Source organism: Clarias gariepinus, chromosome 17 (genome assembly GCF_024256425.1).
Source record: "Clarias gariepinus isolate MV-2021 ecotype Netherlands chromosome 17, CGAR_prim_01v2, whole genome shotgun sequence".
Taxonomy (NCBI): Eukaryota; Metazoa; Chordata; class Actinopteri; order Siluriformes; family Clariidae; genus Clarias; species Clarias gariepinus.
Window position 1 is genome coordinate 7,283,405 of NC_071116.1, and position 15,997 is coordinate 7,299,401.

At 38.5% G+C, this 15,997-nt stretch overlaps 1 protein-coding gene across 2 annotated transcripts in view; it reads left to right on the forward strand.

The window, feature by feature from the left end:
• cntnap3 (contactin associated protein family member 3) overlaps positions 1-15,997 on the forward strand; it is a 163,375-nt gene that overhangs the window by 59,551 nt on the left and 87,827 nt on the right. For both annotated transcript variants that reach the window (XM_053516446.1, XM_053516447.1), the window contains exons 4-5: positions 228-375; positions 4,411-4,614. In XM_053516446.1, the coding sequence (XP_053372421.1) occupies positions 228-375; positions 4,411-4,614 (352 nt within the window). The remainder of the gene's footprint in view (positions 1-227; positions 376-4,410; positions 4,615-15,997) is intronic.

Here is a 15,997-nt window from a genome sequence, read left to right on the forward strand (position 1 = left end):
CACCCAATCAAATGCTCACATTGCTGATAGTTATTATATTGACAAAATGCAATGTACTGAAAAATGTTCATGATCTACGTATCCCCATGTAAATAATTAGCATTAAAATTGTTCTCTAGAATCCAGGCTTAATTTGCACACCATAATATTGCGTATGTCAGATTGGTATCATTTCAATATTTTAAGTCTAATATTTAATATTCCTCCCACATCCTGTGTTTTTGTAGGTTTTCTTCGGGAACTCGAACGCAGACAGCGTAGTGTCCTACAAGCTTCAGCAGCCGGTGTTTGCTCAGTTCCTCCGTGTGCTGCCTCTGCATTGGAATCCCAATGGAAGAGTTGGGTTACGACTGGAGGCGTACGGCTGCCAATACAGTAAGGATGGTCTGGATTCATCAGATCATAACACTAATGATGCTTTAGTGGATTGTTTCACACAGAAATGACCTATGTATGAATTGCTTCTTATAATTCTAGGATTCTCATAAATCGGAGGTTCTCTAAGAATAACTTGTAATAGATAATAGAGTTTTGGCATTAAATAAGATTTTGCTTACGTTTAGTAATATTAGAAAGCTTAATCCTTTTTTTTTTTTTTTTTTTTTAGAACATTTTGGTAATTCCTTAATGCCTAAATGTAAGATTTTGTAAAACTAGGGTTAGGGTGTACTGTTTACTATAACATTTTGAGCATGTATGTGTGTGTGTGTGTGTGTGTGTGTGTGTGTGTGTGTGCACGCACATAAAGCATAAAGCATTTTTTATTTTGTATTTATAAATAAAGTGACTGTTCTTTAATAACTGTACTGCAATAATGGCCCCCTGAATGAAAAGGTTAAAAGTGCTGTGCGGGAGATAAATCTGTTTAGCAACAATGCAACGTCACATTTCTACAAAATCCTTAAGGAGGCAAAAGCAAGTGTCCATAGAGAGGTCACACAAAAAGAAAGGGTTTCCAGTTTGCTGACAGAGACCTTCTGTCAGAGAGCTGTGATTTCGCTAGTGTGTCTTACACAGTAACCCCCCTCCTCCTCCTATCTCTCGTCTCTCTCACACCAGCTACGATTCTTTTTAAAGCAAAAGTGCAAGCTAATTTGTTTTATTTTAAATTTATATTTTGTATTAATAATTTTTATATTAATATTTGATACTAATATTTTTTTGGATATGGAATGAATCAACTGAGTTTCCATTATTCCTTATGGGAAAATTTACTTTGATATATGCAAATAAAGTATACTGTGTGTATATATATATATATATATATATATATATATATATATAGTGTTTTATAAAGAATTGTGTAGCCTTACTGTACAGTTTGCAGCAGCAGTTCATCACATGGTTTGTTCAATGATTGTTAAACACATGTTAAGGTGAGTATAACAGCCTCATTCATTTATTAGCATATGACAGCTAACATAACAAAAACAACTGGAGAGGGCATAGTAATGTCCAGGGGATTTCCTGGGGATTTGAATTTTTTTTTTTTTTTTTTGCAGTGTTGGCTGTCTAATATAGTGAGTTTGAGTTTCTGGCTAACCAATGTATGGGACTGTGAAGCACTTGGCACTTTCACTTGCCCAGTTGATTGCACTATGTTGGTTGCACCACAGGATTATCACACCACAAATATAGGGTCTACATGTTCTAGTTGGTTTTCCCTGGGTCCCTCCAGTTTCTTTCCAAAACCAAAAAAAAAAAGAACAAATAATTATACTTTTTGTTTGTTTTTTTAAACAACTTGGCATAAACTGAGATGTTTTTTCATTCCCATCTATAGGGTTGTATATTAGTGTTATGTACTAATATACAAGGGTGTTCAAATAAAACCGGGACTTTGCATTTACATAAGACTTCAAGCACAGTGCGGTGAGACTCTTAAAAAGCAAAAGTTGTATGGTTCAAACATTTTAAATAAGGCTGATGATCCCAGCAGAGGCGCCCACTGCAGACGTTCCTGTAAACATTCAGCAACACCTGATCCTTGGAATGCAGAAAAGATAATACATCTGTCTGTGAGAACAGTATACACAATCATTCGCTAAGACGACTTGCACATTCCAGGAACTCGCCTGGGAGTTAATGCCACGTCCCCTGTACAGTCCTAGCCATGATCGAAGCAACATGTTTGTGCTCATAAAGGAGTTACTGCTAGGCCGTTAGTTCGATTATGATTCTGATGTACTGAAAAAACGTCATGGTATTCATGCACTAGTAAAATGCTGGAAGAAAAGCATTAGTAGGGGTAATATACAGAAATAAACTAAACTTTTACTCTCATGACTGTGTTCTTTATAAATCGGAAGTCCCGGTTTGACCCCATAAGGCTCTTTGTCGATGCCTGAAAGAAATAGGGATAATAATGCCTAGCCCTAAAATGGGTGGTAAAACGACGGCAATAAACACCCAGGGTTAGGTGCTACTAGATTATACCACAAGCATGAAATAAACAAGCAGAACCTCAATTTTAAAAATGATAGGGAAAAGGGGATTTGTTTGTGAACATATAATAAGATTGTATTTCAGGATTTCCAAACAGCTTATCTGTTTCTTCTTTAAACAATGTGCTCTTCGATTCTAAATTTCAACGGACTCAGAGTCGAGAAACATATCCGCATTCAGTATATGAATTTCCACTATAGGTTTTACACAATAAAATTTACACACAGGATGCCAAAAACCACAGAAATTCCCCTGATGTGAAAAGTAATTTTCTCTGCCACAGTGAAATTTAAATACGCTGCTTATGATGTCCCATGACAAAATAGTTCTTCTTAACGTGAACTCGTGCATGTTCTTCAACTCTGCATATTGGATTTCTTATCTCAAAAGTAAGAGCAGCTTGAGCCGTTTAAATCTGCAGCTCACGTGGCTAATTTATGTTTTTCCGTGTCCAAATGCAGCATGCAATTGCCTTCTCTTTTTCTTATTCCTCTGCTGGACGGACTCGGTGTGTGTGTTTCTGTATGTTTGCCATTGTTAGCAGTCAGTAGAGGGGCTTCGGATAGAGGAGCATATAGACGCAGAGCAATTACTCATCTTGACTCATTCGCACTCTCTCCTCCATTTTTGCAATCTATTCTTTCATGGACGCCATGCTCCCTGCATCGATGCTTTGAATTGGTCCATTAGCTGACCTTTAAAAGTGCCCCGGAGTGCTACGAAAACTTTCAGATGAAAGTTTGGTTACATAATTGACGGGAAAGTCGTGTTTGGTAGAGAAAGGAAACAGAATGGTGATTTTGGTAGATATGCGCTATGTTACAGCTTTTAGAAATAAGAGTTAATGATTAGACAGTGGTCTGACATGAAGAAGCATAAGGTGTAGATGACCTTAAAATCAGACCTTTGAATTAAACCTTAAGATGAGATCCCTTTTAGGTTTGAGAGAATTGGGCAGAAGTGTTAATCTTTGTAATATCTTACAAGCATTTGTCTTTATACTGCAAGGCCATAAGTATCTGGACACCTGACCCTTAGACCAATATTGGGGTCTATTTATACTCATTTTTCCAGTGACAGGCATAGTGTTTGTATCTGTCAGACCCAGTAAAGCCAGTCTGTCAGTTAAAGTAAAGTAGGTGTGGCCTCTGTCAGCTCCAGTAAAACCGAGTGGCCTTTTTCAGTTCTATTGCAAGAGGCTATTGAACCAGCTCTGGACTGGCACAACCACCAGACACTTTGGTGAAAAAGGAGGCCACACTGTAAGTTCCACTGTAAGTAAACTGGGTGTTGGGCCTCTGTTGGTTCCAATGAAATGGGAGTGATCTCTCTCATTTCCAGTGCAAGAGGCATGGCCAATCCATCAGTTCCAGTTAGTAGGAGTGGCCTCTCTGAGTTCTACTGAAAGTTGTTTAACCTTATTGTTGGTCAATTCCAAATGAAGTGGGAGTGGCCTGTCAATTTCAATGAAAGAGCCATGGTCTTTGTGTCTGTAGGTTCCAATGAAATAGGAATGAGCTTTCTGTCAGATCCAGTGGACTGTGAGTGGTTTCTCTTGTCAGTCCCACTTAAGAAGGTGTGGCCTTCTGTGTCTTAAAGCTCCAGGATTGGGTTTTCAAATCTTGCCTCCACAGTGTGTGTGTGTGTGTGTGTGTGTGGACTTCCCATGCTTGGTAGGTTTCTTTCATGTACTCAGGTTTCCTCCCACAGTGGTCCAAAGACCATAGGTTGCCTGGCATTGCTAAATAGCCCGTAGACTGTCAATGAGTGTGCTTGGGCCCTGTGCTGGACTGGTGCCCAGTGCAGAATGTACTGTACTCTACCTTGTACCCTAAGGTCCCTGGGATCGGTCCAGGCTCTCTAAACACTGGATATTGTTATTTTTGACTGCATTGTTTTTAATGTACATTTATTGTTTTCTTAATATGACACAGTGTATGATGTACTGTCCTGTATATTTTGCAGAATCTGATGTGGCCAGCTTCGACGGAGCCAGCTACATGTTCTTCAAGCTTGATGCAGTCACAAGTCCGTCACCCAAAGACTTGCTAACCATGAACTTCAAAACCCTTCACAACTCTGGAGTAGTGATGCACATGGAGGGCAATCACGGGCACACCCTCACTCTGGAGTTACTCAAAGGAAAACTCTTCATACGTCTCAGAAAAGGTACTCTAGTATCACCCCCTCTCTGCGGTTACTCGCTAAAGGTACTTTTATGCATGAGTCTTTGGAATGTCCCTGGAGACTGCAGCAGATTATCTGCTATATTGATGGCACTCAGGCATTCGTGTCTTGTGTGTGTTTTATGCAAGAGAAAAAGCTTTCAAGCATTGTCAGCGATCCAGGCCAGCGCTCTACCACTTAGAATGCCATCTGCGTGTGCACGCAGTTTAAGAGGCCTGTGCCAACTTCACGGCGTGACTGCAGCTTTCTGTTGTGCCCAATAAATGCCAGCTTCAGCTCGCCCTTCCTTGGCATGATGGAGAGATATTCGGCGCCATGCGATTCCTGGCAGCATGCATATACGATAATAAACAAATCCACCAAATACGTGTAAATGTGGTGACACGACACGGTTATAAAACCCTGCAAAAATGAGCAAGTGATAATTTCGGGCTTTGGTGTGCGAAACGAACCCAATAGAGACGCCTGTTTGCCGTGTATGGGAGTATTTTACGCTTTGCAATATCCCAAAAAAATTGAGCGAGCACTCCAGAGGATGAAATTTAAAACCAAATCCTTTTCTATGACGGATACAAGATTATGTGTTGTTTCACCCGGCCAGAAATAGACATACGCTGAGGAGAACTGTGCTTCCGAGTCCATCAAAGCAATTATCACTCCGCCTCTCTCAGGCCCAGCGCTCACTTTCTCAGTGCCTGGAAATGTAACAACTTCCAGCCATCTTTCTGAGCAGGTTTAAGGTGACTTTGATGTAAAACGCCTTGGGCAGAATGATGAAATAAAAGCCTTTATATCTCACACTTGCGTCAAGGAACTGTACAGAAGTATTATGCAGAAAAGCCTGACCATGTGCTGGGCTTAATTAGATCTCAGCATATGTGCAACGCTGCTTGTATGGTACAGAACCAAAATGACAATTACAACAAAACTAGCAGTAAAAAACATCATTTAAAAATACCCCCAAAAGAAGTAACTAAGGCATCTACAGTGCTTTAACAGTTCTTACTGTTTTTTTTTATCAATATTAACATGTAGCAGAACAGTGTGTGGGAGTGACTCAGTGCATTTAACTTCACCACTTTAACACTTTATGTCACATATACAGTAATTATATAAGCAGTCCCTCTGCGTTAAGCAAAGTTACACAAAACGCTACCGCCTCGTAACGATGCAGAAGTATGTGCTCCCATCTGTGCTTGGCTTTGTTATGCAGTTACAGTGCAAGTCAGCCTTTTACAAAAAGAATTTGCCCCTTCTTCATTTTTTTTGTATATTTGTCACACTTACAGTAAATAAATCAGCTCATCAAACAAAATGTATTAATATCACTCACAGCTAACCAGATTAAATACAAAAATGGAGTTTTTAAATAATAATTTATTTTATCAAGGGAAAAAAGCCTACCAAACCTACTTGGCCCTGCGTGAAAAAGTAATTGCTCCCCCTCACTAAATCATGACTGAATTGTGATTTTTTGGAAGGCTGAGTTAAATTTCACTTGCCACACTCAGGACTGATTACTGCCAGACCTGGTGATTCCATCTCAAAATTTGAAGACAAATACTTTTTTCACGACATTGTACGCATACCTAGGTTAAAGTCTTTGATTGTAGGCACATCAGCGCAACCTTAGGTGTGTTATTGCTTTTATACAACATCTGTTTATTAAACGCCATTTATTATCAACAGTTTTTATTATTATTATTATTATTATTAGTTTATATATATATATATATATATATATATATATATATATATGTATATTCCCAAATAGCGTTAAATGGAAAACTAGTGCACTGTGTAGGGAGTACAATCCTTTGTTCCACACATCAATTAGTGCCCTTGATCAGGGGTTAGAGAAGGAATTGGGGGCCTTGTGATAAATGCTTTTTAGCATTAACTTTAACAGTGAACAAAAACAACATGGACTTGGGAAGCAATTATTAAGAAGACAAGCGTATGGTTTCTTGCTGAAAGTGCGACTGTGACTGCTCCTGAATGTGGGTTTTGGTAGGCAGCTGTTGTACTCTCTTAAATGACTGCGGACTGTCCAGACCTAACTTTCGACCATGCTGTGATTGACAGACTAACTAATGACAGGTAAAAACACCTGCTAAACAGATTGATACATATAGTTAAACATCCAACAACGGTGCTGTTACGGTCCATTATCACCACTTGTGGAATGCCTCAGATTATTCATTGGTTTAAACAGTGAACAATCTAGAGATGTCTACTTCTGGATCTGAGACACTAAATTGTTATAGCGTCTCCTGTTATTCCATGTGCTTATACACTTTCAGTTCTGATGTCTCATGCCAGTTTTAGTCGCTGTGATCTTTAGCATCATGCTGTAAACTACAAAAATGATCTCTCAGCGATCGCTCAGCTTTTGACCAGACTAAACTCATCCGCATGCCCGCTTTCAGTATATCCACAAACAAATAACTGACTGGGATGCATCTGCACTGAGATTTAACTTTCACCCCAATGTCTATCTTCCCTGCCAATAAGGAGACTTTGTTCGCTCAATCTTTTTTTCTTGTCGTCTTTTACATCTCTCTAACTCTCTCTCTATCTACCTCTCTCATAATTTGAAATATCCTATTTTCATGGTGGTGGAGGTGGAGGTGGAGGTGGAAGAGGCGGTGATGGCTGGTTTTCCTCATACTTCTCAGAATGAGAAATTTACATTACTTCACTTCACAGGTGCTACTCAACACTTCTGGACTGCTTTTTCTTTTTCTTTTTTTTTTTAAATCTACATTAACATGCGCTAGAGCGGGAAGTGTGTGGGAGCGAATCATCGCTTTTAAGCACAGCAGCACTTTAGATTTCATTTTAGCACAGTCTTATCTGGGAAAAAAAAGTCTCTTTACTGTTTGGAAGCTTTTATCTTTTATTCAAAGGGGCAAATTTTTATATATATATAACTTTATATATATAACTTTATAAAGAGCTCTGTAATATCCTTCATACATTTACAATGCTGTGGCAAATGCTTTACAGTAATGTTGGGCAAGATGGAGGCAAACAAATAGATACCGAGAAAAAATAAGTCTAGACTATCATCTAACAAAATAAAAAAGGTACTGTATATAATATATGATGTATGGTTATGTAATCTGCTTTAAAAAAAAAAAAGGCTAATATAAATTTTTTAAGGAATAAAATATACCCAGATATCCAATTTTCCTACACCAAATGCCAAGGAAGTGAATGACCTTAAATGACCTCGACAATTAAATGGATGTACTGGTCCATTTAGTCTATTTAGTACTGGTCCATTTCCCAGAATTTTTATTTCCCCTAGGGGACAAAAAGGGGAACTGCAACATATGCTTCTAGAGACCCACTGAGGCGGGAATTACTGCCCCTTTTTTCCTGAGTGAACATTTTCAGTGGATGAGTAACAATATAATGACAGGGTTGCCAGATGCAGGGTTGCTCTACTTCAAAACTCCCCCACGACCACCAAGATCTTTTTTGTAGCAAACAAAGGCTACGTGTAAGTGCAAGCTATGAAGTGCCTATAATGTACGGATCATTGTTAGTGATACATCGTGAATGTGTGTGACCTCGGTTTCCACACAGAAGAGAAGAAAAAAAAGAAGAAGAGACATATCTCCTATTTTCAAACCACGGTATATTTCACAGGTACAGTAGATTTCTGTTCGAAGGCTGATAATGAGGTTCTAAAATCCGAGGTTGAACGCAAGTGAAAAATGTAACGTAAAGGTTCTGTTCAATTTTCAATTCCGATTGGACTGGAACATTTCCAATTCCACAGAACCGTCCTAAACACCAGTTTCTGTTATGAATCATACAGTCGCTTAAAGATGCCAGATCCTGGCACAGACCTTTTTTTTTTTTGTATAATGTAAAAAAAATAATGAACCAAACAAGCCATGACATGAAGATTTATGTCCCATATCCCAGGCCATTTCATTTTTGCCTTTGCTTTGCATTCATATTTCTTCCCAATGTTTTTCTGCCCTGATGATGTGTAGAGGATTCAGATTGACTCCACCATGCTCATTTTGCTCCACTTTTCCTTAGCTCTGCTCCAGTAATTCTAACTAACAACGCGCACCAGAAGAAACTTGGGCTTTGAAGTGTCGATGTAGTCTTTCAGTAGTTCTTCTCCTACTGATGCTGGTTCGTCACTGGTACTACAGCTTTTTTCTTGCATGTGAGCAGATGGTTATAGATGAATGAATTTTGGATTGAATTAACCGAGGGAAAGGGGTTGCAGTAAGGACAGATGTATTACAGAAAGCTGTGATGAGAATATTGTATGCTGCGCATCGTTTTAAATTTGCAACAAGATGGTACGGCACGAAAAAACCCCACAGGATGTTGCCATAGATAAATACTGTGAAGCTGTCTTTTTTCCATAGGAAATACTTAGGCTATTACTTTGAATAATAATTTTAATATGAGTGTTTTAAACATTATATACCAATCACCCATAACATTGTAGTGGTTCCCCCTAGTGCCACCGGGACAGCGCTGGACCTTTAGGGCATGGTTTCGCAAGACCTCTGTGGGTGTGCTGTGATGTCTCGAACAAGGACGTTGGCAGCGGATCCTTTAGGTGCTGTAGGTGGCGTGGTGGAGCCTTTGTGGATCAGACGTGTGTTTCTGGGGCATCTCATTAGTACTTGTTTGGATTGAGACCTGCAGTGATTGGAGCGTAAGTCGGCAGCCTGGTGTGTTCTGGTACCTTTCTTTTATGTTCAGCATCAGTGATTTGTGCTGCTTTGACATTTCTGTGTGAGTGGATAGGATTGGCCTTTGGTCCACGTGGGCATGGGTGAGCTTTGGGTGCTCATCCAGTCTCCATTTTACTGGTATATAATAGATAGTAAAATTTTATTTATATACACTCCTATTCAAAAGTTTGGACACACTTTCTAAGTCCATGATCTTTCCTGTGAGAAACAGAATGGTTGCTCTTTGGCCTTGCACCTCCAGGATCCTGCCTGCAGATCTGTATATGTGGAGTTTGCATGTTCTCTCTGTGTTTGGTGAGTTTCCTCTGGGTACTCCGCTTTCCCACTGTCCAAAGAGTTGCAGAATATGCTAATTGGCGTTTCCATATTTTCCCTATATATATATATATATATATATTTTTTTTTTTTTTCCCAATCCATGCAATATTTGATGGAAATAAATGCCGAAAAAAAAAAAAAAAAGTTAGCAGAAGGAATCTATTTAGTTTTCCAAGCATTAAGTACAAAAAAAAGTGTTAATGGTTTCCACCTAGCTTTCCACAAGCATTTAAAACCCATAAACAAAATAAATGGTGCCCACCCTTGCATCCCAGTCGAAGAGAAAATGAGTTATATTAAATGTCTTTTTAAAGCTTTTTGTGATGCTGATGTGAAACTGGAGCATTTTTTAAGCCTCGGCTTTCAATTATCACCTCTCCTGAGAGCCGAATATGAATGTTTAATAATTTTTTGAATGGGTTAACGTGTGAGCGGTAAATGATAGCTTTGTGTTTGGTAATTACGTCTGTCCCATTTTGCATGCGGATACTTTCGGAAAAAATATAATAATGATGATGTACTTTTAACTCTCTGGAAGTATGCAGATGAACACTCTGACCTGTCTGTAAATGTTTTTCCGATTTTGTACACAGGATCCGAGCATTTGATGAGTGGATGAGTTTGATAAGTGGATTGTATCAATTACATAATCAAACAGAAGGAAATGATTTGTGCTAAATTTATACATTTTGGGAGTTAACTAGGAACATCAGTGCGACACCACTGAAACACAAACAGTATACATGGGTGAAGGAGTCTCCAGTGTCAGAGCTTTTTTTCAGGACAGGACAGAAGACTTATTACTGATACATTTAAAATTTTAATAATTATAATAAAATTGTACTAAAAACGCACGTAACAGCACACCAACACTGCTTTATTCCTCATTCTCGAAAAGTTTTCCTCGCCCACTCTTCCTGTCCAGTTCAGCTCCTACTTGGTGAAGAACTGAGCAAATATTTAAGATAAGTCAGAAATATCGATTTTGACTTTTACCTTTTGAAACAGCCATTACTTAGAAAAAAAGAAAGGAAAAAAAAAACTTAATTTGTTGCTCAGAAGAGACTTTTTTTCCTCCCGTCTTATCTTGCTCCAGTTTTCATCGCTTGCACACAGGCCTGCTGGGAAACAGTTAAAGACAATGAGCCTGGATGTTTGTAGCAGCACCGCTCTCTTATAGTGGGGGAAAAAGAAACAGATTGAAGTTGGGTTTGTCTTTTTTTTTCTCCTTTAAACAACAACAAAAAAGCCAAATATGATGTCTGTCACTTTTTTTTTTATAAGATATAAAAAAGTAAACAGCTTATGCAAATATCCTGTTATGCTATAAAAGAAAGTTTTAGATTCTGTAAATAATAAAAGCTTTATTTATTTATTTATTTATTTTGCTCCTTTAGATTCTACCATCATTCAAACCACATCTAGATGATCCAAGCGTAACTTCTAGACATTTTTTTCTAGACATAATTTATTTGTTTCTTTTTTCTTTTTTTTTTTGAGCATGCCTCAGAGATGAACTGATAATGTTCACAACACAAGAGGCTTTCACAGACATTAAGCTTTAATCCCTATTTGGCTGGGATTAGTTTCACCTCGGGACATATGCCGTAATTTAACTGATTACTATTTGAGCCTAGTTTTCCAAATCATTATTAAGATCATGTAAACTGTTAAAGAGAGAGAGAGAGACATTCTCACTCTACCAGTTCATAATGGTCTGGAAATTCAGCCGAGATCTGGTATTTAATCCAGGGCAAAGGGGTAATGTGAAAGTAACAAGACGAGCGCAGATTACTCTCTAACGAACTCTAATATTTTACCCGAACACAGAAATTGCAGCAGATCAATGAAACGACTAAACCTCCCAAATTGTTATTAATCATGCGTTATAATTTTTCAAAAGCTTAGGGATTAATATCTATTCCTTTTTGAATTTTTATTTGTTTATCTTTTTCAAAATTGGCTTATACAAGAGAATAACATTCCTGAACCTAATCTATAAAACAAATGAAACGTAAGCATCAGCTTCTGGGAAGCAGTTAGAGAAGACACACAGGCAGCATTAGTATTCAGTCTCTTGCTTCACGCTGTGTCGTTCGGATGTACAATCACAACTTTATTAGGTACAGTACATGTCTCTAGTACTGGGTTGGACCCCCTTCTCCCTTTAGAACTGCCTTAATTATTCATGGCATAGATTCAACCAGGTGCTGGAAACATTCCTTTTGTTCAGATGTAGCTCTCGCAGATTTGTCGGCTGCACATTTCTGATGTCTGAGGTCCTCTATCAGTTCGGGATCTGGTGACTTTGCCAGCCATTTAAGTACAGTGAACTCATTGCCATTCTTTAGATTCTTGCAGCTTTATGACATGGCATGTTATCCTGTGTTCATACCTGATACTCAGGTAGGCTGTGGCTTTTAAACAATGCTGAATTGGTATTAAGGGGCCCAAAGTGTGGCAAGAAAATATCCCTCACGCCATTACACCACCACCACCAGTCTGAGCTGTTGATACAAGGCAGGACAGATCCATGCTTTCATATTGTTCACGCCGAACTCTGACCCTACCATCGGAATGTTGCAACCAAAATCAGGACTCATCAGACATGGCAATGTTTTTTTCTTATCTTCTGTTGTCTAATTTTGGTCAGTGAATGTGAATCGTAGCCTCAGGTTTAAGTTCTTAGCTAAGAGGAGCGGCACCCCGCGTGGTCTTTTTATGCTGTAGCCCACCTGCTTTGCCAGACCGTGGTTGTAACATGATGTTAATTGAGTTACTGTTGCCTTTCCATCAGTTTGAACCAGTCTGGCTATTCTCCTCTGACCTCTGGCATTAACAAGGTATTGTTAATCGTCTCTGTTAACCCCAGAGACGGTTGTGTGTGAAAATCCTCTGCAGTTTCGGAAATACTCTGGCACAAAAAACCATGTCGGATTTAAAGTCATTGAAATTGCCTTCTTTGGTTTGAACTTCAGCTGCTCAGCTTGACCCTGTGTACATGCCTAATCGCATTGAGTCGCTGCCATGTGATTGGCTGATCAAATATTTGTGTTAACGAACAGTTGGACAGGTGCTTCATAAAGTGGCCGGTAAGTTTACACAGCTGTTTTACTTTAAGCGGCCTGTTTGTGCATTGCAGTTCAGGCTTGTGAGATCGCCAGGTTGATTTTCTTGAGGAAAAGCGTCAGAGACAGGGTTTGTCAAAAGCGTCTAGACATACAACCTTTAAACTCAGACGGGGGAAAAAAAGTAATCGAGAATATAAAATACAAAATGAGAAAGGAAATAGTTTTTTTTTTTTTTTGCTGTCAAATGTAATACAGTGTAACTTTAAAGCGAGAGACAGGGAAAAAAAATAAGAGGTGCTTTGTCATTTTAACTTCCACCTGAAACATGTAAGAGGCTATGACTCAGGCTGTGACTTTTGGAGTTTCAATCAGATAAAATAGAAGAGGAACGTGTTTGCTGGCTGGTATAACACTTCTTCCGAGGCCTCACTGGCAGCTGTAAACAAGTTAGCGATTATATCGCCTTTGGAAATATTTTGACACCGACTGTCAAACGCCGGCGTGAATTTCCTGCAAATCTGAAGAGGTGTGAGAAGGTTAACTGCTTTATTTATTTATTTTTAATTGAATTCCTAACGCAATGTTTTTTTCTATTCTCACCTCCACACGGTCCCTTGGGAGCGCATTAAAAACTAAAGTTTTTTTTTTTTTTAACAACGCGCCGGCAGAAAACAGCTCAGAAGGAATAAATAAATGTTTATAGAGACTTTCAGGTGCTCCATAATAAACTTTTCAACGCTGTAGGGTAACTCCCTGCGGGTTTCATTAGTATTTATTCATCCTGTTGAATGCCGATTGGGAAACGATGCTGCGATCATTTCGGGAATCTTGTTACTTGCTGTTGCATAATTTAGTGAAAAATGTTGGAGGAAAGAACGACAAATCAAGGTTTCTCCATCTCATTTGTTTTATTCTATTTTAAACAATTTATCTTCAGGGGGGGAAAAATCTTCAAAACATGCTTACAGTTCCTTCCTCTTCATAAATCTTGTATAAATGCTCCTTTGAGCGATTGATGAATTAAGTATTTTGTTTCTAGTTCATTTTTTTGCATACTCAATACATTTTACACAATGTAAGTCACCAAAAAAAATCACCTAAATGTTTTCTGCTAAAAACCTAAATAAGAATGATTAGAAAGATTTCAGATGATTCACAACAAACCCTTTAAGGAGCATATAGATTTATAGCATAATAAAGTGAAACTCAACATTGTGACGCATGGTGGTGGCAGCATCATCCAGAAGGAGTTCTTCTCCAGACACTGGAAGAATTTAGAAATGAATTACGAAGCCCAAAATAATAAATTCCTTAAAGAAAACCTGCTCCAGATTGCACAGGACATCTTTATTTGGCAATCATTTACCTTTTAGTAGGACGACCTGAAGTTCACCTATCAGTCATAACAGTAACATCACTGCCAGGTGACTTGAATAACATTGATTATCAATTATTTACCAGTAAAACCGGTAACATTAATATGGGCACTCAAAGCTCATTTATTGTTTGGATCAAAGGCTATCCCGTCTCACAAAAAAAGCCAATATAGCACAAATCTTTAAAAAAAAAATGATGCTAGCTATAATATAAAGGTATCAGAACACTTGCCACATCAGCTTGCCACGTTTGGGACTTGGTAGGCAGAAGGTTGTAGATGTGAAGATACCCCATAACCTTCAGAGGTCTTGTTTTTAATGTTTTGGCTAATCTGTGTATCCGGTCAAGACAATGCTGAAGTGCCTATGGGATACGTCTCTGAAAGTTCTTACAGCACCCAACCAAAACCCAGAACATCTGTGGAGAGACGTGAAAAGTCAAAGCTTATTGAACTTGACAGGATCTTCCAGTCAGGAAGAGAGAAACAGATCAGATCCCTATTTGCAAAGCTTGTAGAGATTTACAGTTTAAGATTTAAAGCTGTAATGTTTGCCAAAGGTACAAAAATATAGGTGGCACGATGGCATAGTAATTAGCAGTGTGGTCTCGCACCTCCAGGGTTGAGAGTTCAAGACATGCAAGTTGTTTTTTCCAAATTGCCCATTGTGAATTTGTGCATTCTTGTATTCATTATTAATATTAGCATTCTCTGAAGAAGTACAACACTCACAATGGCAAGCATAAGATTATAAGTCTATCTCTTCAGCCAGAACTATGAGATACATCCTGCTTCTCAGGAAACAGATCCATATGACTTGGCAGAAAAACACTGGATCCATATGTGCTTCCTATGCAGAGTAGCCTACCTTATTTCTAGGTCTAAAATAAAAGTTGCAGGATTAAATGTTCCAAATCACTGAAGCACCAGTGAACCACTGAGTGAACTGTTTAGTAATGGATGCCAGAAAGGGCTGCAATTTCACAAGTCATCAAACTGTGAGAATGCAGTCGTACAAGCAAACGTGGCTAAACACAGCCAAGAAGTTTACACTTTGCCATCTATCCAATTCATACTTTGTAAAACATTTGCCTATGTCTTTACAAAACTGGAACAACTTCAGCCCTACTGTACGTCTGTGCCAGTTAGAACTGTAGTTTTTCCTCTTCATACCAAAACACGAACAGACGTACTGTATATACAAAATCCCGTACTAAATGTAAGCACTTATAAATACTTACATGTATTTAAGCCCAAAAATAACACAAGGGATAGAAGAAGTTCTTTGCAGTCAAATAATCATATACTGTAATAGGAGTGGAGTACTGTACTGTATATTGACAATATAGTGCTGCGTCTATAATCCTCCCTGTGATCATTATGGTAATTACTGTAAGTTTGTAATAATTTGATAAAATTTCCTGTTCTTTAGACTGGTGAAATGGAAGTATAGCAGCAGAAAGCTGAAACACTGTATCTGCTATTGAAAATTGCAGCAGGTGCCTGGACAGATTTACTTTCATGTCACCCTATAATATTATTAATGCTGGAGACAATTCTTGGATAAATTGTAAGGTGGAACCTGAAAGACGGTGCATTAAATTTCCTGGACAAAATGGTGAAAATGGGTCATTCGTTGTCTATAAGGTACATTAGATATTCTGGCAAAGGGGGCATGGTTCAGTCCGGTCTCAATAACAACGGTCCTTTCCGCATGGCTCACTCACACACAGTAACACAATGTGGAATGTGGAAGTTAACTCTTCCATTGACTTGTATAGGAATGCCGTGCTCTGGTTCTGAGCTAGATATCTCGGGAACCGTTATTCTTAGAGCTTTGCTGTTTTGATTTTTTGACAGAGGAT